General features: G+C 39.0%; 1 protein-coding gene across 2 annotated transcripts in view; it reads left to right on the top strand.

The window, feature by feature from the left end:
- Positions 1–26,183, top strand: part of ProRS-m (prolyl-tRNA synthetase 2-like protein, mitochondrial) — a 114,754-nt gene that overhangs the window by 18,898 nt on the left and 69,673 nt on the right. For both annotated transcript variants that reach the window (XR_011018651.1, XM_067152128.2), the window contains exons 5-6: positions 7,558–7,742; positions 19,355–19,570. Coding sequence is in view for 1 of the 2 variants with exons in the window: in XM_067152128.2 (XP_067008229.1) it covers positions 7,558–7,742; positions 19,355–19,570 (401 nt within the window). In the remaining variant the exon portion in view is untranslated. The remainder of the gene's footprint in view (positions 1–7,557; positions 7,743–19,354; positions 19,571–26,183) is intronic.

Here is a 26,183-nt window from a genome sequence, read left to right on the forward strand (position 1 = left end):
GTGAGAGGCATGTCACCTCATTATTTCGTTGATCTAATGAACATCAATTAAAATTTTTTACATTACTTATGTACACTGATATTTGTGAAGTTATTACTATTTACATTTGTGATATTGAGATATTACAATGTTTTAAAAATTATATGTGCTTAAAAAGTTGACCCGATATAACAGGCCATATAAAGAATGAATGAAATAGTAAAAAACAAAATAAAATGGGTCCTGGTGTCAACACCCAACACAATATGGCCTACAACATAAAAGAAGCCCTCACGCTATCACCCAAGACATTAAAATGTATATTGTTTAACACTTGACATAGTATAATGCCATACTAAGATTCACGCTGTAACTAAATAAACTTCAGCTCATTATACGCAATTTTAACTCAGCATTTAGTACATACTGAGAATATAGTACGCAGACAATGCATCCAACATTAAGACGTAATTCTTCGTAACAACGTCTAGAACCATCAAGATATTTATATCACCTGCAATATTATACAATCATCTGAAGAAGAAACACTGAAACGAACTAAAAACTGTTGTAAGTTTCAACATTAAATAGCAGCACTCCATAATACCTGTGTACTTACCATACCAACAGGAATATTGTAGTAACAACAAACATGTAACAAGTTAGAGTAGAAAGAGGACCCATTTTATTTTGTTTTTACTATTTCATTCATTCTTTAAATGGCCTGTTATATCGGGTCAACTTTTTAAGCACATATAATTTTTAAAACATTGTAATATCTCAATATCACAATATGTAACTTTTAAAGTTAAAGAGGAAAGGACCCATTTTATTATTCTTACTATTTGAACATTTAACTTGTTTTTAATCATTTGTCAAATTGGGTCAGTTTTCATGCATATGCAACGCTTTGTAATGTGATGTTTTTGAAACTAGTTTGATATATGACAGCTGATGATGACCCCATAGGGGTCGAAACCAGTACTGGATTTACTGTAATTAATAGTAAAAAAACACTGTATTGATAAGGTGGAGGCTTCCATATCATTTTTATGTTGTAGTAGCAATCAATACGGAAATGAAGCTCTTAGATTAGGAAGCTTGATGGCAGTCAGGCCGTTCGCGCATGGCAGGTTAGCACACGGGCTCGTCACGTGATTTACCTTGCCCTGGTCGAACTTGGATCAATACTTCGCCCCTCTGAATGAAGAAGAAAACTGGTTCGGAGCTCGCTGACTGCTTCCCAAATGACAAATACAGCTCCCAGCGGACAAAAAAACTTTTAATATTAACTTGTTGTAAATATTCTCAAGATCACCAAATTTGAAGGGGACAATACCTCGTTTTATTATTCCGTGTTCTCCTCTCCATCACTCCTATCCTTGCAAGTTGATAATTATGGGTTCCAAAGCATTGTTTATAATAATCCCATTTAAAGTCATCATCCTGGATGGTTTCAGCATTGCAGGTTTTGTATCATGGTTTCAGCATGCCAAACACAGTCCATCCATGCCTTTGCCATAATACTTTAAACAACATCGTGAACTAATTTCTCCATCTCTGTAATTTTGAAAGTAGTGTTTCTGCCATGAACCCCTTAACCTGTGCCCATACAAGTTCTATTGGATTGTATTGACAATGTGCCTTAGTGGAAGTATCTGCCGGTAATTGATGTCATTACCCAGGGAACGTCCGATTGCAGTTTTCCACAATCTACAAAGAGGCTTCTTCTTCAGCTAAGTAGAAGTCTGCTATAGCGAGTACGGCATATAGCGAGAACTCCTTTATAATGACAACTTTTTTCTGTCCCTTGGAAATTCCTATATTAAACTGTGTATTATCCTTCTGTTACAGCGAGAACCCTATCACTGATGCATCCATTATTACAAGCGATTAATTGTGCGTAATTTTTTCCATTATCAATATTTAAGCACTCCAGCGATTATATTGAATGTGACCAATCATCTTCGGTTTAGATTTTTCGCTATGTGCACTAGCGAACACTCGTCGACATTAGAAGTCAAAGACGATATTGGAGTCTATTAGTAATACTCGTTAACTGATGTTTTATAAGCACAATTCTAAATGAAAGAGAACCTGTTTCCATAATAAATGCGTAAATAAAGTGGCTGATAGCAGTAGTTAACTCGTTAGAAATAATGACTGAAGTAAACGATTGCTTCATTTGAAAACTGTACTGAAATTAAGCAAGAATGTGTTACACCTCAAAATACGGCGCAGAGTGGAGGACTGATTTCGGAGGTTAGTTTATTCAGTAAAACCTCGTTAGGTGTTTCTACAGGGGACAAGGAAAGATAATGTGTTAAGCAAGAAAACGTACTATTTATTACGCAAATAAAAACTATCCAACACGAATATGTAAAAAATGAATTTTTTTCCCGACATGCATGCATTTTGCATCGTGCATGAACGGATACAGTGAAAGATATAGGCTATCCACCATTTCTAAAGATGTGATGAGAGTATTGAAAGGCATGAAAAAGGTGAGAGAACAAATATGAAAACCGTTTCCACTGAGGCTTATTAAATAAAAATAGTGTATTAAACAGTGTGTAAAACATCTGACAACACAAATAAAATTGTTTGTATTGGGGCCCCATGAAAGTATCAGCTCATTATTGCATATCACACACTTTCTAAAACAAATGTCAGCTGTAGCCTTATATGTCGGACCACTGGGTTAAGCATTGTTTTCTGGTCACACTCTTCGACCGTGAATTTGGAGGTTAAACTCAGCCATGTGCGAGAGAAATGACTTTGACCGTCATCTTAAATGTGCAACACTTCGATCGACGGTGCGAGTCTCAACATACGCGCCACAGTTGAAAGATGCAAATGCCTGTCCAGTTCCTCGATTTTGTCTTCATTAGCAAGCGATTTCATGACTTTTTCAGTATCTATAACGGGGCTACGGCAAGACAAATACGCACCACACTAATCAACTTCACATGATTATGTTCCTAATCCTTACGTAGTCTTATCATGCGACAAATATTCCCTAGCCTTCACTATGCCACTCAACACAGAATAAATTTCTAACTTCAGAATGGAATGCGAAATACAAACACAAACTGGGTTATTCAGCAATATCAATGAAAATCGGAAAGCAAAACTGAACTTTCCTGAGGCTAATGGCTTGCTTCCCGAAGCTGTAATTTACCTTCTAAATATCCGGAATTCAAAGCCATTTCCCGTTTTCCCATAACTTTCCCTGACTTGTCTCCTGTGGCGAGGGCTCTAATCTGTGTTGGAAATCACGTTCTGTTCACAAGGGATAACAAAGAACAATTCCAGGGCTGGGAAAAATGTGATCATACTGAGCGGTAGTAATGAAAATTTGTGACGTGATAAGTGAGGTATGTTTAAATACATTTAATAAACATGAATCGGGACTTTGAATTTACGATGTGCTAGGCGAGAAACCGTCTTATGCCCGGTTTCTGGAACATGAGATATCGAACCTATAGCGGTATCGAATGATTAACTTGTGTTTTGGCGTTGCACGAACGTAAGATACATCTATCGGTTCGACAAATCGCTTGCTTACTTAGAGGGCCCTGAGCAGGAGATATCTATTTGTTATCTTGGTGGGTGCGTGCGCAGTACTTCAGTATCAGCAGCTAACATTGTGTTTGTTAAAATTTTCTGTGGCTTTCTCATCTTCTTCCACATTCTCCACGAACCTGCTATGCAGGCGTAGCAGGGGGAGAGGTGATACTCCCAGGTGCCGGATAGGGGGGTCCTAACCAGCTTGCTGGCGGACTTGAGGGAAATAAAATACCTCTCGCGGACCAAACACACACCCCCTGTGGGTGGGGGAGGCTGACGAATAATACACCCACGGTATCCTCTGCCTGTCGTGAGAGGCGACTAAAAGGGGCGACCAAGTGATGAATGAATTAGAACCATGACACTACTCTTGATTCGTACCATCATGCAGGAAACACCATGGGTTGCACCCCTTGCGAGTAGTATCACTCACTTGGTACGAAATATGTTTGTGATTCGTTGCAGTAAAAAGCCTGGCCGGGTGGATTCCAGTACCCGTGCGTTGTACCCATGTGGGCAATACCGCGGGTCTGGGCGTAGCCTGTGAATTGTGCCACTATATGAGCGACACCATGGGTCTGCGTTGCCTGTGATTAGTACTCACTATGTGCGGAACACCACGGGGCCCTTGGGACCAGCACCCGTGACTAGTACCCTAGGTGAGGAAACTCATCGGTTTGCGTTGGCTGTAGGTGGCGCCATTGTGTGCGAAACATCATAGGTCTGCGTTACCTGTACGAAGTACAATACTTGTGAGTAGTACCATCTTTTGTGGAACACCGTGAGTCTTCGCTACATCTGATTAATACCCCAACGTGACACATACCATGGTTCTATTTTACTCGCGACATGTACCATTCTGTGGGGCCTTAGACGTGGATTTTGCACCCCCTTTAGACACCAAGCATCATTGTGCTTTATAAGTGGTTCCTTGGTCGGAAATAATGTTATTTTCGTTCTCTATTGAGACCGATCCACTGGTTTTTGTTTGTTTGTTTTGTGTTTTGTTGGGTTCCTGTCCATCCATTCCTTCTTCATGACATTTTTTATTTTTATTTTGGTCAGTGGATGCCTTTGTAATTTTTGTTCTTTCATTTCGTACCATTAGGGGCCGATGACCTTCGATGTTAGGCCCCTTAAAACAACAAGCATCATCATCATCATCTTCCACATTCTAGAACGACCACGATTATATCATCGTCGGCATAATGTTCTAATGAAGTATACAGTAGTGAAAATGAATTCAAAGACAGATTGAGGCTAAACAAATATACTGTCGTAGGTTTGGTAGAGGGTACAGACGACAATTTGCGTCCTGTGACAAATAATTTTCTATTGTCCCCTGTTGATCGATTATTAGTTACGATACTCTTTAAGATTCAGTACTACTGAGTCTTATCATATTTGTATCTGTGACTGCATTCGTGTCCATAAAAGCACTGGTACCAGTAACTGAGTATAACAGATAATTACACATTTATCTTAGTAGGCCTACTGCAGCCCTACTTGCATTGACAGTGAGCATATACTCGTATCGTGGGATTGTTTTTAATTAACGATATTACATTACAAGGAACTAACAGCTTATACAATTATGTTAATTACCCGATATATATCGTTATACTGTGATTAAACAATGTTCATATTTTGTAATAACAGGGAAGAGATACGGTATACTTATAAGGCTCAGTGTAAACTGGATTGCACGTGACATGTGCCACTCGTGTGCATATTTCATTAGAAATCCTCAAACAATGTCAAATTCTTCTGACAGTCCTTAAACACCACGAAACTGACACCCACGTCTGCAAGGACTAGTCGAATACCCATTTCTTGCTGCATGGCAAAGAGGGAATAATAGGAGCTGCACAGAAAGCTCAAATGCGATGCATTACTTGTGCGCATGCGTCTGACGATCTAGGGAACACACCTAATGCACAAAAACAAAGCAGTACGAGGGGTGGCATCTAGTATGTATTTATGAAACTTGATCAACGAGCCAATAGTTGATAGTTCGATAAGTTAGCTGCTGTTCCGCTGTGCAATGCTGCAAAGATTTATCGAGTCGACAGCTGTAACAAAGCAATAGCTATCGGAAAGATATCTCACCATTCCAGAAACCGGGCATTAATGAGGAACGCACTACGAGGTTTCACTGTATTTTTCTCGCATCTGGTTAAATTTCGGAAAGGCTATTCCCGAGTAATTTATAGCGAAAAGTTTACCATTACTCTACTGTTGCTTGAAATATGTTTCCATGATACATATGAGGGTAAGTTAGGTTCGTTGACTGTTTGCATAAGAAAACTGAAACGTTTGCTACAGAAGCCACTGGAGTAATACTACTCAAATTTTTCAAAATGAAATTGGACATACCGGTTCGCGTTGTGTCGGAATTAGAAAAATAACTTACAAGTAAGCCATAGTATGGAAATCTGCGAAAACACAAGTTTTAAACAAATGGATTTCCGTTCCATACCTATTTTAATATGTGTGGGTTTTCCTCAACTTTTACAAAAAATTGGATGCAATGACAATCCGTTATAGCGAGTAAATTTTTCACTGTTATGAATTCTCGCTATAATGGACTTGAACTGTAATACTTTTTGCACTGCTTCACTTGCTCTTACATACTTAGCTGGTAAGTACTATGCTACTGTCTCAGAAATCGTCTTTCTTTTGACCAAGATTGACATGCAGCTCATTGAAGCCACGGGATGTGCACCTGGCACAGAGAGGTCCACTGCTCCTCTTCAGTGGTGGCTGTTTGCTCTAGCAAACATTGTTCCTGCGTATTTGAGGGGAAAAGCAGCTACAGAATAATTGTTCAAGAAGAGTTGTACAACGCCTTACAGGAACCACCAGCAACGCTGTTAAAATCCTGGATATATATATTATTAATCGTATGGCCTCAGCTACCGTGTGCAGACATTTCAATTTGACGCCATCTGGCTGTCTGCTCGTCAATTTCGACGTTCCGTTTTACTAAAGGCCCACTAGATGGCAGACCGAGTAAACCGAAACTCTCTTGGGCGTCTATGGCTGAGATTTAATGAATTTTGTTGGGTAAACACCAAATATGTCACCAGAGATCTTTTACATGCCGACATCGTACGACATGGAGTGCCGAATGGACTTTTTTCCGCCCTTCAAAAATCCGACTACCTCTGCCGGGCTTGAACCCGCTATCTGGGGATCCGGAGGCCGACACTCTACCACTGATCCACAGAGGCAGCAAAATCCTGGAAAACACCCTGGACTGATCTGTATGCACTTGAATCAATCAGTGTAACAGCAGAATGGAGACAGCATCTTCTTCAGGAAACCCATATTTGTGATACAGAGAATTTGCAAAACTTAATATGGACTAGTACACTCGTGGTTTGACCGCATTAGGTGGATGGAAATAATAAGGACCCCTAGAGCAGTGATGAAATGAAAAGTGTTTGGAAAAGGACCAGGGGGTGTGGGGGGGGGCAAGGAAGAGATGGATAACCAAAGTAGAGGAAATGGTGGAGAGAAGAAGTGTGAACTGGCCCAGAGTGTTCAGAAAAGAACAGGCAGAGGTGGTGGTCACTGCCCCATTATCCCACGTAGCAGAGAGTCGGATAGAGGATGCGGAAGAAGATAGTGCATATCAGAATCAGTATTTAAAATTACTTCTGATCAACCATTGCAAGTTGTTTTAAACCTCAAAGGAGTTTTAAAATATTGTTTCTTCACTATTAACTGGTAAGTTTGGTTTTTTTTTTTTTTTTAATGCAAGAGATTTTTTTACATATGAGGTGTTGGTATTTACTTCCTGCATGTTGTGAAGTTCCTCTTCTGCTTTGTCGGGCAGATGATCTGAAATATGTATTTACCAGAAGCACCTTTAGGTTGGCAGCATCGTATCAGTTGTGGAAGAAACTAATCTGAAGCAAACAAGGGCCATTAGTATAAACTTGAATATTTTATTTCTTTCAGTAGTGGTCCTTGAACTTGAATAAGTTTGAATGTTTTTTACAGTGTTAGGTTGTACTGGCGTGATGGGTGGTTCTCTGTCACATGAGTTCCATTTCCCTGCTCCAATCGGGGAGGATGTACTCCTGGTGTGTGAAGCTTGTAACTATGGAGCCAATAAGGAGGTGTTTACTTCGAACAAGTGCCCTCAGTGTGACTACGAACCTCTCAAGAGTGCAAATGGAATTGAGGTAAGTTTGTTCAGTTTTCAGATTTATTCCAAATTGAATAAACTAATTCCAAACAACTGAGATGATAATTGCTACTATACTAGATAACAAGGAAAACAGTTTGGGTCATGTAGCTATCAGTTTGCATTCGTGAGATAGTGGATTAGAACCCCACTGTGTAATAAGTTGATGACTACTGATAAATAAATCATGAATAAAAATATCTAAATAAAATTACTCAAAAACTTAATAAAATTAATAAGCATAATTAACCGAAATGTCCGTAGTATGGGCGCCAGAGTTCACCAGAATGGATCCCTCGAATTTAGATAAGAGCATGATAAACTTTATATCCCAGGGCGTGTACATAATGCTGCGCACTGGTACATCTGCTGCAGGCCTTACCTAACCTCCTGAAAACGACTAATTAGGTAGGAACTGCACCTAGGTTCATCAATAAGACTGATTCTAAAATAGCTAACTATATTCTGAACAAATTCCGTGCATGAGCACCTCATCAACATACAACATTATACATATAATACACACACAAAATATTGCTGGAAGACTCCATATTTACAACAACAATAATAATAATAATGAAAACAGTGGGAAAACGAAAGCGAGAACAAAGCTACCATTTGTAGATGGTCCGATGAACAATGTACATGTATGAAGATAAACACCCTTCACTGTCTCTATATCAATTCGATTTACCGATTCTCATAATCGGCAGTTATCACATCACATAGATACTGTACCTTGTACTACTGTGTTCACATATTTTAACACTTGTTGTAAAGATATATACACACGTCTGTCGATCCTCAACATATAAATTTATGGAAAGTCTGAGATAGCTTTCACCAACATATAATGCTAGGCCGCCACAAGTGCTACAATACTTAATGCGCAAGCACTCTCCACAATCAGCCACTTTCCACAAACATAACAAGACTACGCTCCACGAACGTTTGAAGTCCAGTCCATTGCTGCTGTGTCACTCCAGTACCGTGTATCAGCACTACTTCCTTCCCGTACAGTGCGTCAGTTGTAGTTGTAGTTATCTTCCTTCTCGTTCCTTTACAATCACCTCTACAATCACCCTTACAATGTTTTTCATAATCTCCTGGTTGCTGCCGTATGATCAACCTTTATAGACATCGACATCCCCCTCCTCTCAGATGATACGTCTGGATTGGTGCTTGCCAGCCAATCATGAGTGAACCTCTTCTTTCTCCCAAGTTATAAACAAACACTCGGGAGTTTTACATGAATCATCAAATTTCCCTGGTACAACAACAAGCTCATCTCATCAGGCTGGGATATATACATGACTCATACGAACTTTCCGACGACCACAACAAATACTGGGGTAGCCATATGACTAATCCAAATTACCAGAGTTATTAAAGCAATGTTTTCCCACTCGTGCAAAACAAATTACTCATACCTACATATGTGGATATCTTCCAGCTTATAAATATAAATGACAAAACATACAAATGAAATACCGATAATAATAATAATAATAATAATAATAATAACAATAAATCGAATACTGACAATAATATCTCTAACTTCTACATATAATTCGGGGGTGTGATATATGTACTATCACATAACGCCCCCTTGGTGAATCGATGATATCACATATTATGATTCACCATAAAACAGAACTTCATACATAACCTTATAATGGCATAACTGAACATATAATTTACTGTAATAATGATATATACATTGCGTCTACTGCATTGTATTCGCACACACGAAATACAATTTGTCCAAACAATAATAATAATATGGCTATATACACACAACTCCGATTGTTTCATATACCATTGAACACAATCCCTTCTTGCTACTGTACACATAACTCATAATTGATAATATATACATCCAAGGTGCAGATCCTATCTCTTATATCTGCGAAGGCTATAGATATTAAATGTCCCAAGAACCTTATTTTCAGCGGTTAGGAGCCTATAAGCACACTTGCCTATTCTACTGTCCACAGTATACGGACCCTGATACAATTGAAAAAACTATACATAAACTTAACATTGGCATCGATAAGCGAGGAATGCGTACCGTAATAAAACTAACTACGTCTAGAATCCACTCTATCTCACACACAAACATTCATACCATCCAGTCACACAAGAATCATACAAACTTTCATTCGGAACATTCATAACAAAGAAATCCCTATTTCTGAAATGCGCGGGAATCTCACTACGTTTACTCTTCCACAAAACCATAATTAATGCAAGCAAACAAATCACATACTTTTTCACACATTCCACATCGCTATCATTCAACACGTCATTCAAATCATTCTCGCAACTCTCAGCCTTAAATAAAACATTACACACTCGCTTGGATAGGCTTTCCTTCATCTCACGCACATTTCCATTCTCACTCACGTTCACTCTATTACTGGTATTCTTACCATAATACACATCGAAATTGCTGTCATTACTACTTAATGACCCAACAATTAATCCATCTTCACCACCTTCCATATCAGCTCCTACTTGCACCACTTTCATGCCAACAACACTGCTACTTTCGACTCTCTTATCAGAAGTTTCATTAATCTCAAAGTCACCATTTTCACACATAATGGACCTAACTTTACTCTCCTCACTTACACTTAAATCAACAAAAACATCCTCATGATGTATACTCCGTGAACACTCTTCACTTACTAAACAACCTTCATCAACTTCACAAAACACTTCAGTTTCAATTTCAGAAACTTCCACAAGATTATCGATCGCAACACCGCTATTACCATCACCACTAGCACACAGTAAGACATCCGACACATCTTTCTTACCTTCATCACGCTCCCTATTCTCAAAATCTCCCTGAACACAAAACACATGGTCATACAATAAATCCTCTTTCACGTCTACCTCGTAACTTACCTGTTTCATCGCGTGAATAGGAATTTCGGTATCGGACTGCCTATCTGACCCAACTAAGAAGTCCGATTCCGGTTTAAATTACTTGACGTGGACTGTTCACTGTTATCATTTCTCGGCACTTGATCTGGAGGTCTTTGATCCGTACGCCCCCTACTTTCTGATTCCCCTTGATTAGGTCCTCTGCCAAAATATTCCTGGTGATTACCTCCCTGATTAGACTGTCTGTTTTCCCTTCCAGAATTACCACCCTGATTCCCTTGCCTAGAATGACTGAAATTCTGATTATTCCTATCTCCCCCTAGCTGATTACCTTGTCTCCCATTATCCCCATAATTCCTACCTTCACTTTGCCTAGTCCTCCCCTGCCCTTCCAAAGCATCAAACCTCTCTAACAGCTGCTCTAATTCCTTGATTGTAACAATATTCTGCATACATGCAGCTAATCCGACTTTCTCAGGAAAATGCCTCAACATCTGGCGGACTGTATCTCTCTCCGATGCTAGACCTTCAATATTCTGGCTGATCAGAACATGCGCCAAGAAATACTCCGTCATAGACACACCTTCCTGAGGTCTATATTTGCCAAATAGCACGCGATCTCTTTCCCTTCCCTGAATAGCATCACTCCAAAATTTAGAACTAAATTTCTCCCTAAATTCCTCTAAACTCGAAATACACTGTCTGTAAACTTGAAACCAAGATCTCGCTTCTCCAACAAATGCAACATCCAACAGCTCATCAACCATACTCCAATCAATCAAACCATCGTCAAGATTCTTGGAAAACTGTTTCTCCACCGTTTCCAAGAATTCCATCGGATTAAACTGCCGACCATTAAACTTGGGTAATTCAGAGTCCTTCGTACAAGATACGTACCTATTACATATGCTGATACCTACTTGGATTTGACTGATCTCCTGCCTTAACTTTACATGACATGCTTTAACTCCTTCTTCAACTACCATTCTGGCATTTCCTTCTACTGACTTGAGGTCTTTCTCCAATTTCTCAGTCTTTTCATCTATTCGCTTCACTAAAACATTCTGGCTGGTTTTAATTCTATCTATTTCTTCGACTTTATCTTCCACTATTTTTATTCTCTTGTCGCATTCCTTGCTGTTTTCAACAAATTCCTTCCTAACTACATTAAATCGGCATTCGATTTTCTCGGTCAGTTCCAAGCATTGAACTTCTACCTTATTGTTGACTTCCTGAATTTCCCTGTTTTGATGGTCAAACTTCTGGTTTAATTCATCTATTCTACCATTTACAGCACTACTTAAACTATCAATTTTACTAGATAATTCAACACTCACTGAATTTAATTCCTTACTCTGATTTTCAATCTTACTGGACAGTTCCGTACTAACTGAATTTAATTCACTATTAATACTGTATATTTCATTACTTAAAAAACTCATTTCACTCTTCAACTCTTTACTCTGACTATCAATCTTGCTAGACAATTCAACATTATTATTATCGATTTTACTGGACAATTCTATATTATTATTATCGATTTTACTGGTAACAGCATTTAATTCAACACTCACTGAATTTAACTCTTTACTCTGGCTATCAATCTTACTGGACAATACATCACTCTTACTGTTAAATTCACCCTTCAACTCTTTACTGAACTGATTAAATAGTGATTGAAGCATACTAAGAGTTAAGGTCGCCCCTTGATCCCCTACATCCTGAGTTTGAGACGGGTTACTCGGTTCCTCACCTATCGTTACCGATTGATCTTTCCTACTATCAGCCATTTCGCTACTCTCACTTAAATTCGATAAACTCAATGTGGTGGAATTGTTTTGCCTTTTCTTCTCCTGATTCTTAGTACCAGCAACTTTAAAAACCTCTCTACTTCTCAATTTTATAATACTGGACTCGCTACAACATTTCTTCATACTCCAAAATACACATGAAACATATAAAACACTTCACTGACATAGTTTGCAGAATTCCAACCACACCTGACAAGTGCACCTACGCTTATAAGCCTAACAGATGTACCAATCATTCAGCCACACGTTGGGAAGCCAATTGTAATAAGTTGATGACTACTGATAAATAAATCATGAATAAAAATATCTAAATAAAATTACTCAAAAACTTAATAAAATTAATAAGCATAATTAACCGAAATGTCCGTAGTATGGGCGCCAGAGTTCACCAGAATGGATCCCTCGAATTTAGATAAGAGCATGATAAACTTTATATCCCAGGGCGTGTACATAATGCTGCGCACTGATACATCTGCTGCAGGCCTTACCTAACCTCCTGAAAACGACTAATTAGGTAGGAACTGCACCTAGGTTCATCAATAACTGATTCTAAAATAGCTAACTATATTCTGAACAAATTCCGTGCATGAGCACCTCATCAACATACAACATTATACATATAATACACACACAAAATATTGCTGGAAGACTCCATATTTACAACAACAATAATAATAATAATGAAAACAGTGGGAAAACGAAAGCGAGAACTAAGCTACCATTTGTAGATGGTCCGATGAACAATGTACATGTATGAAGATAAACACCCTTCACTGTCTCTATATCAATTCGATTTACCGATTCTCATAATCGGCAGTTATCACATCACACAGATACTGTACCTTGTACTACTGTGTTCACATATTTTAACACTTGTTGTAAAGATATATACACACGTCTGTCGATCCTCAACATATAAATTTATGGAAAGTCTGAGATAGCTTTCACCAACATATAATGCTAGGCCGCCACAAGTGCTACAATACTTAATGCGCAAGCACTCTCCACAATCAGCCACTTTCCACAAACATAACAAGACTACGCTCCACGAACGTTTGAAGTCCAGTCCATTGCTGCTGTGTCACTCCAGTACCGTGTATCAGCACTACTTCCTTCCCGTACAGTGCGTCAGTTGTAGTTGTAGTTATCTTCCTTCTCGTTCCTTTACAATCACCTCTACAATCACCCTTACAATGTTTTTCATAATCTCCTGGTTGCTGCCGTATGATCAACCTTTATAGACATCGACATCCCCCTCCTCTCAGATGATACGTCTGGATTGGTGCTTGCCAGCCAATCATGAGTGAACCTCTTCTTTCTCCCAAGTTATAAACAAACACTCGGGAGTTTTACATGAATCATCAAATTTCCCTGGTACAACAACAAGCTCATCTCATCAGGCTGGGATATATACATGACTCATACGAACTTTCCGACGACCACAACAAATACTGGGGTAGCCATATGACTAATCCAAATTACCAGAGTTATTAAAGCAATGTTTTCCCACTCGTGCAAAACAAATTACTCATACCTACATATGTGGATATCTTCCAGCTTATAAATATAAATGACAAAACATACAAATGAAATACCGATAATAATAATAATAATAATAATAATAAATCGAATACTGACAATAATATCTCTAACTTCTACATATAATTCGGGGGTGTGATATATGTACTATCACAACTGTTAGCAGGCCTGAAGATAGTTTTGCGTGGTTTTCCATTTTCACACGAAGCAAATGCTGTATCTTACTGTATTTACTCGTGTATTAGATGCCCCTCCCCCGCCTGGCTTTTCAAGATGAAGAAAATGAAAAAATAAATCTTGCATACAAGACCTCCAACGTAATTCGTCAGAGAACAACGATTCCGCTTCGAAGCTAGTACAAGCCTTACCGCAGCTCTAAGGATATTACAGAACTTTGTGAATAGTTTCAGCCATACGACCCACGCATCAAAGTCTTGTGGTACATCTCTGTTTCGTAGTTAAGAAATGTCTGCCTCCGTAGCCCAGGCCTACTGCAGCTCTGATGACGTCACACAAATAGGTGACCAGTTTTTTGTCCGACCCACTCATTGCAAGCACGCATCAGTCATGCTGTACATCTGTGTTTTGTACTTAAGAATGTTCGCCGGCATAATGGTTAGCACAATTAGCTGCCATTCTCGTGAGTCTGAGTTCGAATCCCAGTACCGTACTGCCAGAGATTTATGAATCGCATGATTGTTAATATGCGGTAAAAATGGTACATATAACTCCACTGGGGGCATATCTAAAAAGAGCTGACCACCTCGGGATGAGGAAATCAGTTTACGGTTGTTGCTATTGATATAGCAGGCGAGATCATTAACAAGGTGTAATATCTCATAACTCGGGCCAGTGTACTGTAGGTATTTTTTGGAGAGAAGTAGGTTTAAAATATGATAAAGACAGTCCAGTCATAATGATTGTTTTTACTTACCAACATACCTAACAAATAATAATATTGATTTTATATCCCCACTTACTTTTAACCATTTTTGGAGACGCCTAACAAAACATCATCATCATCATCATCATCATCATCTGTTTACCCTCCAGGTTCGGCTTTTCCCTCGGACTCAGCGAGGGATCCCACCTCTACCGCCTCAAGGGCAGTGTCCTGGAGCTTCAGACTCTTGGTCGGGGATACAACTGGGGAGAATGACCAGTACCTCGCCCAGGCGGCCTCACCTGCTATGCTGAACAGGGGCCTTGTGGAGGGATGGGAAGATTGGAAGGAATAGACAAGGAAGAGGGAAGGAAGCGGCCGTGGCCTTAAGTTAGGTACCATCCCGGCATTCGCCTGGAGGAGAAGTGGGAAACCACGGAAAACCACTTCGAGGATGGCTGAGGTGGGAATCGAACCCACCTCTACTCAGTTGACCTCCCGAGGCTGAGTGGACCCCGTTCCAGCCCTCGTACCACTTTTCAAATTTTCGTGGCAGAGCCGGGAATCGAACCCAGACCTCCGGGGGTGGCAGCTAATCACGCTAACCACTACACCACAGAGGCGGACCTAACAAAACATACTATGCATTAATTAAAAAAATGGAGACAATGATTGTACAAAATTAAACATTATGATAATAAAATGCATTACTGCCACACCTGTAGATATCCATAAATGGGCAAACTTTCCTGTTATTTTTATTCTTTCCATTGTGGATCTTCTGGCATTATCCGGCCACTTGATAGCATACCTAACCTAAACAACGTGGTCTCTTACCTCATTTACAGGTGTTTTAGATAAAATCTTATGTGATAAATGTAGAAAACAAGAATGAAATATACTTTAAAATAAGTACCTGGCTTTCAACAGCTGCAGTTATCCAAAGAATGCTTCCAGTCACTATTTATTACATTCAGAAATAGGCCTACAATTCGTAACATATACTAGTTATCAGCTGGTGGTTTGGTACGCTCGGGCACGCTTTCTACAACACGACTTTATTCAGAAGGAGTGACTTCTGCTACACATACACCAAGTGGAAATGTCAGAGACCATTTCCAGAAACCATTTGGAAATAGATTCTTGCTGTTTAGACTCTATAGTCAGGAATGAAACTAGTTTTAAAAGTTTCGCAAAGGCAGGACCTTGAATGCTCTCAATTGCAGTGCATGGCTGACGAGATGGCAGTGAAGATGACGTCACTTTGAATGACGACATGCTAGTAGCAGGGAAGTTGGCAGCACAAGAAACGTATTACTCCGTAACTGATAAGTATATACACTGTTTTTTAAAAACGATGAGAGATTACAATTGCAATACCACGGCAGGGTACAATGGAAAAAATCATACTTGGAAATAAGAGCTACGACCTTCATCACGTGTTGCGAAAAGCACAGGTTACTCGAGTGTACGTATACGGATAAATAACACATAACTCGCAGCATATTAAAACAAACACCCATGAACTATTTAAAGGTAATACTCTACTTATCAACTCATTTTGTCGGTTACTGGACTTTCAAAAGCTTGCGTGAAGATTTGGCGGATGTTCAAGATTGTGAATCTCGCCAGATTTCTTTCATTATAAAAAAAAAAAAAAATCGGAACTTCAGATAATTATATGGATTATATCCATAACATGTTGAAGACAACAGCCAGATCCTGAAGTGAACTGAAATTTTCTCCATGGAATCGATACAGTCAAAAAAATTTTTGCCCCACATCGATTTTGAGTTCAGTTTTCCACTAATTACTTTCTTGGCCTGGAAAAGAATGTCACGTATACTTTTTGAAGGGTGTGTTAAAAACACGTCATTATTGCTTTTTATTTCTTTTATTTCGATGAGAACTGAAAATGTTGTTTAATTATTGTCACGTAGAGAATGGGCACTGGGCGAACACTTAATAAATTCAAAAGAGTGATTAACTACATACCCAGCCAAATGGTACAATAAACACTTCTCAGTCGAAGAGTTTCGAACTGCGCTATCAAATTCAGGTACAGAGCTTTCTCAGTCTTTTATATTTACTGCATCTTCAACCACAATTTTTTGCTTAATGGAAGTTTCCACTGATTGTTTCACTGTCTTGTTATGCATTTTCACATTCCGGGCTAACATACACATCTGCTTAACGTTCCAGGTCAAGATCTGCTCCCGTTTAGGTTCGCAATTTCCTCCTACATTTAAAGCCCGCTTTATAGGGACGTAGACACATTGAAGTAGGTGCAAATGAAGGAAATCTCACTTAAAAAGGTATTTCGGCAAATTAGAGAAAATGTGAGACCTGAACGTAATTTCCATCTCACTCGAGAGATCGCCACTTTTTCACCATTCTTTATGAAATTATCTGGTTTTACTATCAAATCATCAGTGAAATGAACTTGACAAATTCTACTATTACACGTTAACTCAGCATCCTTTCATGGAATAGCTCTGGCCCATTTTTCAAATTTATTTCTATCCTTAAGTGGTGAAAAGAATCGCGTATCAACTACTCTACCATAGCCTGACTTACAGCCAGGCACAAAACAGTACGGCATGTTAAACTATTAATTTAATCAAGCCACATAAGATACGTGCTTTATGTACACAACACACAATGAACTGAATTTAGGAACTGAAAGCAAACAAAATTCAACTTATTGACTGAAATGTCTTGCACAGTAACATCTGCACTTTCCTATACCCGGCTTGCTGAAACTACTGGAGCACATGTTTGACAGAATTGCTTGTAGTGGCAGGGCCACAAACTACCCTGCTATGACGGCTGAGTCCTCACACTTGGTTCCTCTATTCGTCATGATTAGAGCCTGGATTTCCATGCAAATGCATGTTTAAATAAGCTTGTTACACTTCTCAAACTTTGCAAATACTCGTTTTATGGCTTAACGATTCCGAATATCCATTCTTTTTCCCTGAATGTTTGCATGTCTTGGCCTTTTTAGGAGAAAATTAATGCATAATGCATATTTGGAAGATTTTGTATTAATAGCGAATATCTAGACCTTTAATATTGCATAAGATGACTTATGTTCTGACTTTGACACCTGTATAAGGTTAACTTGCATGATAGTCCCTTTTATGAATGTTGGGTGCAATTTGGGACCATTTTTTCACGTTATACAGTATGTCTATTACTGAGAGACGGAGAAAATGTATTCCTGGCATCTATGTTACAGTCAAAATTATTACATACCGTAGAGGTCCTATAATTCAATTACCGAAGCATTTTCTTATCTGTTGCTTGAGTAAACATTGACGTAAGCCAGAAGGCCCCATGCCGATCTGTGTAATTCTTAGGAATAAGGTGTCCCAGTTATACATTGCTATAAATTAAACCTTAAATTTGCATTACTCATTGATGGCTCATTTGTTCGTCTAACATAGACGTCAACGTCAGACGAACAAAACAAAACTTGTATCTCAATTCTGTGACGCCATGTTGCTGAGATGGCAGCTTACAGACCTTGGTTTTGCACTGAACCCTCTTCCGTTGTTATCCTGGAATTTCCTACCCGGAACTCTCACTTGTCACAAGTGTATGTTATCGCAGCAGGCAATCGTTACCAGTTATTGAGGACATTAAAATGTGTCTGCTATAATCGCACGGAGATGTAGCTGCGGCAGCTAGAGATAGGTCCAACAAAGTGACCCGTTCAAATCCTGACTTTGAATTCATCAAACTTATATAAGACGCATTGTGGTGAAAATGCAAAAGACGTACAATTTGACCTCACTTTGTCCCAAATGTCTTCATTTAAGTTTTCACCTGTCACTTCTTGTAAAGTAGAAAGATCATTTTCTGTGTTTTAGAATATGCTGACAGATAAATGGATGACCTTCAAGACAGTTTGGAGAATTTGCGGTAGTTGTTGTACAATGTTTCAAAAGGAACTGAATTTTGATAGTGCATATTTCCCAGTCTATTGTGCATGTTTTGCCGTATGATAGTGCATGAATGCCTGCATGTTTTGAGATTTGATAGTGCATGGAAATCCGGGCTCTAGTCATGATATTACTACAAATATCAGGGGAAGGTAAGCAAACTGCATGACATTTCTGATGGGCAGGTTGCCTCCCAACCTTTCGTATAAGAGGGTCATTATTCGAGATACAGCAGTGCGAACCTTATTCCAAATATTGCGCAAACCCCAGTTTTTCTTCACTAAATTCCAAAAAATTATGTACGGGGTATTCACGTGTAAATGGTAATAGTTGGACAATGACTGAGGTAGGAGAACCGGACAGGAATGTGAAGGCTTTCCTGCACTCTAGAAAAGAAATTTTGGGATAATTTAAAATGAGTGTTGTTGTTGTTTCATCATTGCTGGTGTACTGATTCGAGTCTTGATGATGGAAAAGTATTTTGTTTATATTGCTTCAACACATGCACTACTATATTCATATATTTTTCTTTCTCTAGGTTGGCCATACTTTCTTGCTGGGCACAAAATACTCAGCCCCGCTGAAAGCAACGTTCTTAAATTCCAGTGGAAAACCAGAGCTGCTTCAGATGGGGAGCTATGGTCTTGGGATTTCAAGAATATTGGGGGCAGCAGTTGAAGCTTTATCAGTTGATAACGAGATTAGGTGGCCGCTGCCTCTAGCACCGTTCACTGTGTGCATCATTCCCCCTAAGGTAAGTGTTTACTTAGGTAAGGGGTTGGAACCAACATGTAAGGTAAAGTTCTCTTCCTTTAGTTCTAGCACCCGATGATCTCAATTCATCAGGGAATATGGAGGTGTTAGGATTAGGAGGATAAACACAAAGTAAGAGAGAAGTGTGTTTTCTCTGTCGTTTTCTTGTGCATCTCGCACTTGTTTGTTTCCTTTTATTACATTCAGTACACTCTTGTAAGTGGCCTGCTCAGGACCAGATCCTTGGTCAGATAACGAAATGGCCGGTTAAACCATTACACATACCAGCACAATTGTCTGCTGTGATACAAAATATTAGATTCAGTTCATCATCCAGTAGTTGTATTTTCCTCTTCACAACACCATCACTTATTCACTGAAGTAAACTTTTGAAAGAAAAAAGTTAGATTCTGTCATTAAACTATCAAAAATTATTACAGCCAAAACTGGCTAGGACGTTTTGGTGGAGACCGAAAAAATAACATTATAAAGAGGGGACGCCCTAAAAAATAAAAATCAATTATGCTGTTAAATTAGGTTTAAACATAAAAATAATTACAATGAAAACAAGGGAACAAGTGTTTACAATATTATAAATAATGAATTAAATAAAGAAATAATACATTTTAAGAACATCAAGGAAAAACGTTCTTCGAAACATGAACTATACACTTTTCTTACAATTATGTTTAAAGTTATCATAAGAATGTCCAATATCTGGGCAATTTGCTCATGTTTCGTGTGTGGATTAGCATCCACTTTCTCAATAAACTTTAATTTTTTGTCATTTATAAACCGTCTAGCTTCCTTCTTCTGCATAACTGAATGTCTTGCAAACAATTATGCGTAAGTACAGTAGGCCTAATTTATGTACCTTGTTACACAATTCACTTATGAACATAAAATTAAGCACCAACACTTCAGACGAAATACTGTTGCATGATCCAAACAACTACAGCAAAGACTGGCTACAGACTGATGCTCTGTGCAGCTGTAGGCTGACATGCTATCGCACTCCAGAGCCGTGAAATTAAGTTCTTTACCAAATCCTGACCCAGGTGCAACCTGCGCTTAATGTGGCTGGGAACGCTAATTTAAATTTCTTATGATGGGGAGTTATGAACATACTAAAGAGTGACGTAAATATGCCATCCAGGTTTCCTAACACGTATTTAAAAGGACATGGACTGAAACTTTGGAATAATGGCATAATAATCAAGGAAACGCACTAGCGCCGGGCTGAGTGGCTCAGATGGTTAAGGCGCTGGCCTTTTGACCCCAATTTGGCAGGTTCGATCCTGGCTCAGTCCGTTGGTATTTGAAGGTGCTCAAATACGACAGCCTCGTGTCGGTAGATTTACTGGCACGTAAAAGAACTCCTGCGGGACTAAATTCTGGCACCTCGGCGTCTCCGAAAACCGTAAAAGAGTAGTTAGTGGGACGTAAAACAAATAATATTATTATTATTGAAACGCGCTAGCCACCAACCTACTATGCTGGCGTAGCAGGGGGAGTGGTGATACTCCCACGTGGCAGATAGAGGGGTCCTAACCAGCTTGCCGGCAGATTTGAACAAAATAAAGTAGCTCTCGCAAACCAAACACACATCCTCCTGTGGGTGAGGGACTCAGACGAAGAATACACCCACCGTATACCCTGCCTGTCGTAAGAGGCGACTAAAAGGGGCGTCCAAGTTATGATTGAATTAGAACCATGAGACTACTTGTAATTAGTACCATCACGTGGGGAACACCATGGGTCGCCTTTACTTGCGAGTAGTATGTCCCACAATGATAGGTACAAAGTAGGTTTGTGATTAGTAGCAACAGAGTGTGAATCAGGATGGGGTTTACAGTACTCGTGATTAGTATCGCTACATGCAGAACACCACGGGCTTACGTTGCCTGTAATTAGTACCGTTATGTGAGAAACACCACGGGTCTGGGTATTGAGATAGTACGAGTTCCTGTGATTAGTACACCTGTGTGAGGAACACCATAGGTTTGCGTTGCCTGTAAGTGGCGCCACAATGTGAGAAACACCATAGGTCTGCATTACTTGTGCGTATTACATTACCTGTGAGTAGTATCATAATGTGTGGAATACCATGAGTCTACGCTACTTTTGATTAGTATCGCAACATAACAAATACCATGGTTCTACTTTACTAGCGATAAGTACCATTATGAGGGGCCAGTGACCTGGATTTTGGACCCCTTTAGACAACAAACCGGTAAACTAAAAGCAATCACAGACATAATGGACCAACACAAAATTCTTATCATTGTATTACAGGAAATTATAAACACTGACCAGGATGCCTTGGAATCTCAGGGGTACAGACTTTATAAAGGTATACCCGGGAAGAGAGTGATGAAGACTGTCCCGCAATTTGGAACAGGATTTTTGATCAGCCTTAAAATAATAAACTCAGTTCAAGAATTCAAATCACAGTCACCACGACTCTCAACGCTCACTTTAAAAGCATCTAATAAAATCTATACTATAATAAATGCCCTTGCTCCCACTAATGATAAAAACAACTTCTCAAAAGACCATGAGGAAACAGCAGAATTTTTGGACCTATTGGACCAGACTATAGATAACATCTCCAAACACCATGTAAAATTATTAATAGGTGACTTCCACGCTCAACTAGGCAGAGAAAGAAAATACCGTGACATCGTCAGAAAATGGCCAACACACAAGAAAACAAATAAAAATGGAGAGAGACTAGTTGACATGTGTAGAAATCGTAATTTAATCTCAAAATATACATGTTTTAAGAGGAAACCTCAAAAACTCAAAGCATGGAAACACCCTGACTACACCAAAGGAGAATGGCTACTGGATCACATCTGCATGCACAAATACCACCTCAAAGAGATCTATAACGTCAAAGTCCTCCGAGGAATAGACACAGGTTCAGATCACTACGTAGTGAAAATTAAACTCACTCCCCAGAGGAGACAGCAAAAGCAAGCCCTTAAAACTAAAAGGGAAGTAGATCCTACTCAGCTAATCAACAACAAAAATTACCAGAAAGTAACTGAAAAAATAAAAAATAAAAGTCACAGATAAATTTGAAGACTTAGTACACAACCTTAAACATATTGCAGAAGACCTTGCTCCAATTAAACCATGTAAAAAAACACCAATGATGGAACAGTGAATGTGATGAAACAGTGGAGAAAAGACATCGGGCATGGCTATTACATCAGTCCCAGAAAACAGAAATATCCTATCATAAAGTAAAACAGAGAAAAGAAACTACCTAAGTCTTAAGAAGAATAAAAAGACAACATCATAAAGGGACACTGCAGTTTATTGAAGAACAATTCAATAAAACTCAATCAAGTGACTACTAACAAAACCTTCAGAAAGCAGTTCCAAAAATATGAACCCCGGACCCTACTGATGAAGGATGAAAATGGTAAGCTGGCTCATAACAATAAAGACAATGCAGAAATTCTGGCTAAATATTTCAACAAGCTTTTAAATTGTGAGGAACCTACAGAACTCCTTCATTTGGTCACCAACACCCCGATAGAAACACCACCAGAAAACATCAATCCCCCCACAATAAAGGAAGTCTACCAAGCTCTGAATAAATTAAAAACTACAAAGTGCCAGGAGAAGATCAGACCTGTGTGGAAATCTGGAAATATGCAGGAACATCAGCAAAAGTTGCCCTCCATCAACAACTTGTCTCTATCTGGATTAAAGAAGAACTACCAGGACACTGTACAACTGCCCTCATTCACCCAACATACAAAACAGACAACATACAAAATATTTTCAATAATCATCCTTAATAGGATAAGTTTATAACTTGAGAAAGAACTAGGAGAATATCAAGGAGGTTTCAGACCCTGGAGGAGCTGTCCTGATCAGATCATGAGTCTTAAGTTGATGATGGGCTATAACAGGAGAAGAAACAGATATACTGATAACATTTGTAGATTTCAAGAAAGCTTATGATTGCATCCATAGAGAATCTCTGTTTAAAATTTTAAGACACCTTGGACTACATCCCAAATTAATAAACATGATAACATTGACTCTCACTAACACCAAATCAAAAGTGGAGTTTAGGGGTGAAACATCAGAGTAATTTGAAATTAAAACTGGACTACGGCAGGGAGATGGGCTCTCACCACTATTATTTAATTGTGCTCCAGAAATGGTAATGAGGGAATGGTTTAGGAAATGTCCCCCCAAAATAAAGATTGACCAAAACATCAAAACAATTTGCCTGGGTTTCCCTGACAATTTAGCATTACTAGCAGTGGACATAAAAGAAGCAAAATCCCAGATATCAGAACTTCAAAACATTGCAAATAAAATTGGCCTCAAAATATCATTTGAAAGAACAGAAATTATGCCCCAAAAACCAACACAACTAAAAGAAGATACCATAAATGGTAATAAAATCAAAATAGTAACTCAATTTAAATGGAGAAGTAATAACACATAACCTAAATGAAAAAATCTCAATCCAAACAAGAACAAATAGATTAACTAAAGCACAAAAATTAACATGGGATATCTACAAAAAGAAATGTCTATCAGTAAATGCAAAAATAAAACACTACAACACAGTTATAAAACTGGAAGCTACATATACAGCAGAAACACTTTTTCACCTGAATAAACAATCAAAGACTGGCAGACTTCAGAAAATTGAAAGGAGGATTGGAAAAGATGGACAGTGGCGGTTAATACCTGACAAAGTCATGTACAAAGAGCTAGAACCCATTGCAGATACTATGCGTAGGAGGAGACTGGGAATCTTTGGACATATCATGAGGATGCAGGATTCGAGACTTCTGAAACAACTAGTACAACACAATCTCATCTCAAAAAATACCACAACAGGATGTAAATGGATCAGAGAAGTAAGAGAGGATCTGAAGGAAATAGACCTTACAACAGAAGACACCACAAATAAGATATGCAAAACTCAAGAATACAAACCTCTGCTTTACCCTTACACAAAACAAACCAACAACACGCATATTTTCAACTGAGGAAAGGGCACGAAGATCGGAGCGTCTGAAGAAGTACTGGGAGGACCGCAAAGCCCGAACAATCCCCGTCTAAGAGATCTGAACGACGCACTGACTAAAGTGATCCTATGTGGTCATAACATAAGAAGAAGAATGGACCAATTACATTGGAATTATGAACGTACTCATTCCAGACAAATATTTCAAGTTCCCTATGGGAATCTTAATCTGTATCATCGGTTAGAATCATATAGCTCTGAGCTTGCATTCAGGAGATGGGGGTTTGAACTCCACTGTTGGTAGCACTGAAAATGATTTTGCATGGTTTCCTATTTTCACACCGGGTGTACCATTATGCCACAGCTGCTACCGCCCCATTTCTAGCCCTTTCCCATCCTTGTGTCGCTGAAAACTTGTGATGTTTTAGTGCAGCATTAAATCACTAGCAAGAAGAAAATCACCATAATTTTGTAACCAGGCAGTTCAAAAGTTGAAAATTGAACTAAATTTGCAAAATATCTAAATGGATCAGAAAGTACTGTAAACGCATTCAGATCGGTGGAGGGTAATCTGAGGAATTGAGTAATTCAAAATGTCTGCAGAAGAACATGCTAGAGTGAACCGAGACGTACTGCCCAGCACTTCTGTCATGGTTCTGTGGACTGGAGTTGGTTGGTTGTTGTTGATGATGAAGCAGTTGCTGGGGACATCTCGCAGACCATCTCTTCTGACCACAAGCAGCTCATAGTAAATATATATGTATATATATATATTCATTATTTATTTTTATTTTTTTATTTATTTATTTAACGCAAGTATATTAGGGTTACAGTAGCCTGCCTGGTGGTCATGATCATTGAGGCGTTGAACTACAAACGGTCTGACACCGTGGTTAGCCGCTTCAAGTCCCTACATACATACATACATTATCATTATAGACTGTTATGCCTTTCAGCGTTCAGTCTGCAAGCCTCTGAGAATTTACTAAACGTCGCCACAATCCTTGATTTGCAACTAGTGTTGTGGCCTCATTTAGTTCTATACCTCTTATCTTTAAATCGTTAGAAATAGAGTCTAACCATCGTCGTCTTGGTCTCCCTCTACTTCTCTTACCCTCCATAACAGAGTCCATTATTCTCCTAGGTAACCTATCCTCCTCCATTCGCCTCACATGACCCCACCACCGAAGCCGGTTTATGCGTACAGCTTCATCCATCGAGTTCATTCCTAAATTAGCCTTTATCTCCTCATTCCGAGTACCCTCCTGCCATTGTTCCCACCTGTTTGTACCAGCAATCATTCTTGCTACTTTCATGTCTGTTACTTCTAACTTATGAATAAGATATCCTAAGTCCACCCAGCTTTCGCTCCCGTAAAGCAAAGTTGGTCTGAAAACAGACCGATGTAAAGATAGTTTTGTCTGGGAGCTGACTTCCTTCTTACAGAATACTGCTGATTGCAACTGCGAGCTCACTGCATTAGCTTGATTCAATCTCACTTACTATATTACCATCCTGGGAGAACACACAACCTAAATACTTGAAATTATCGACCTGTTCTAGCTTTGTATCACCAATCTGACATTCAATTCTGTTGGATTTCTTA

Source organism: Anabrus simplex, chromosome 8 (assembly GCF_040414725.1).
Source record: "Anabrus simplex isolate iqAnaSimp1 chromosome 8, ASM4041472v1, whole genome shotgun sequence".
Lineage (NCBI taxonomy): Eukaryota > Metazoa > Arthropoda > Insecta > Orthoptera > Tettigoniidae > Anabrus > Anabrus simplex.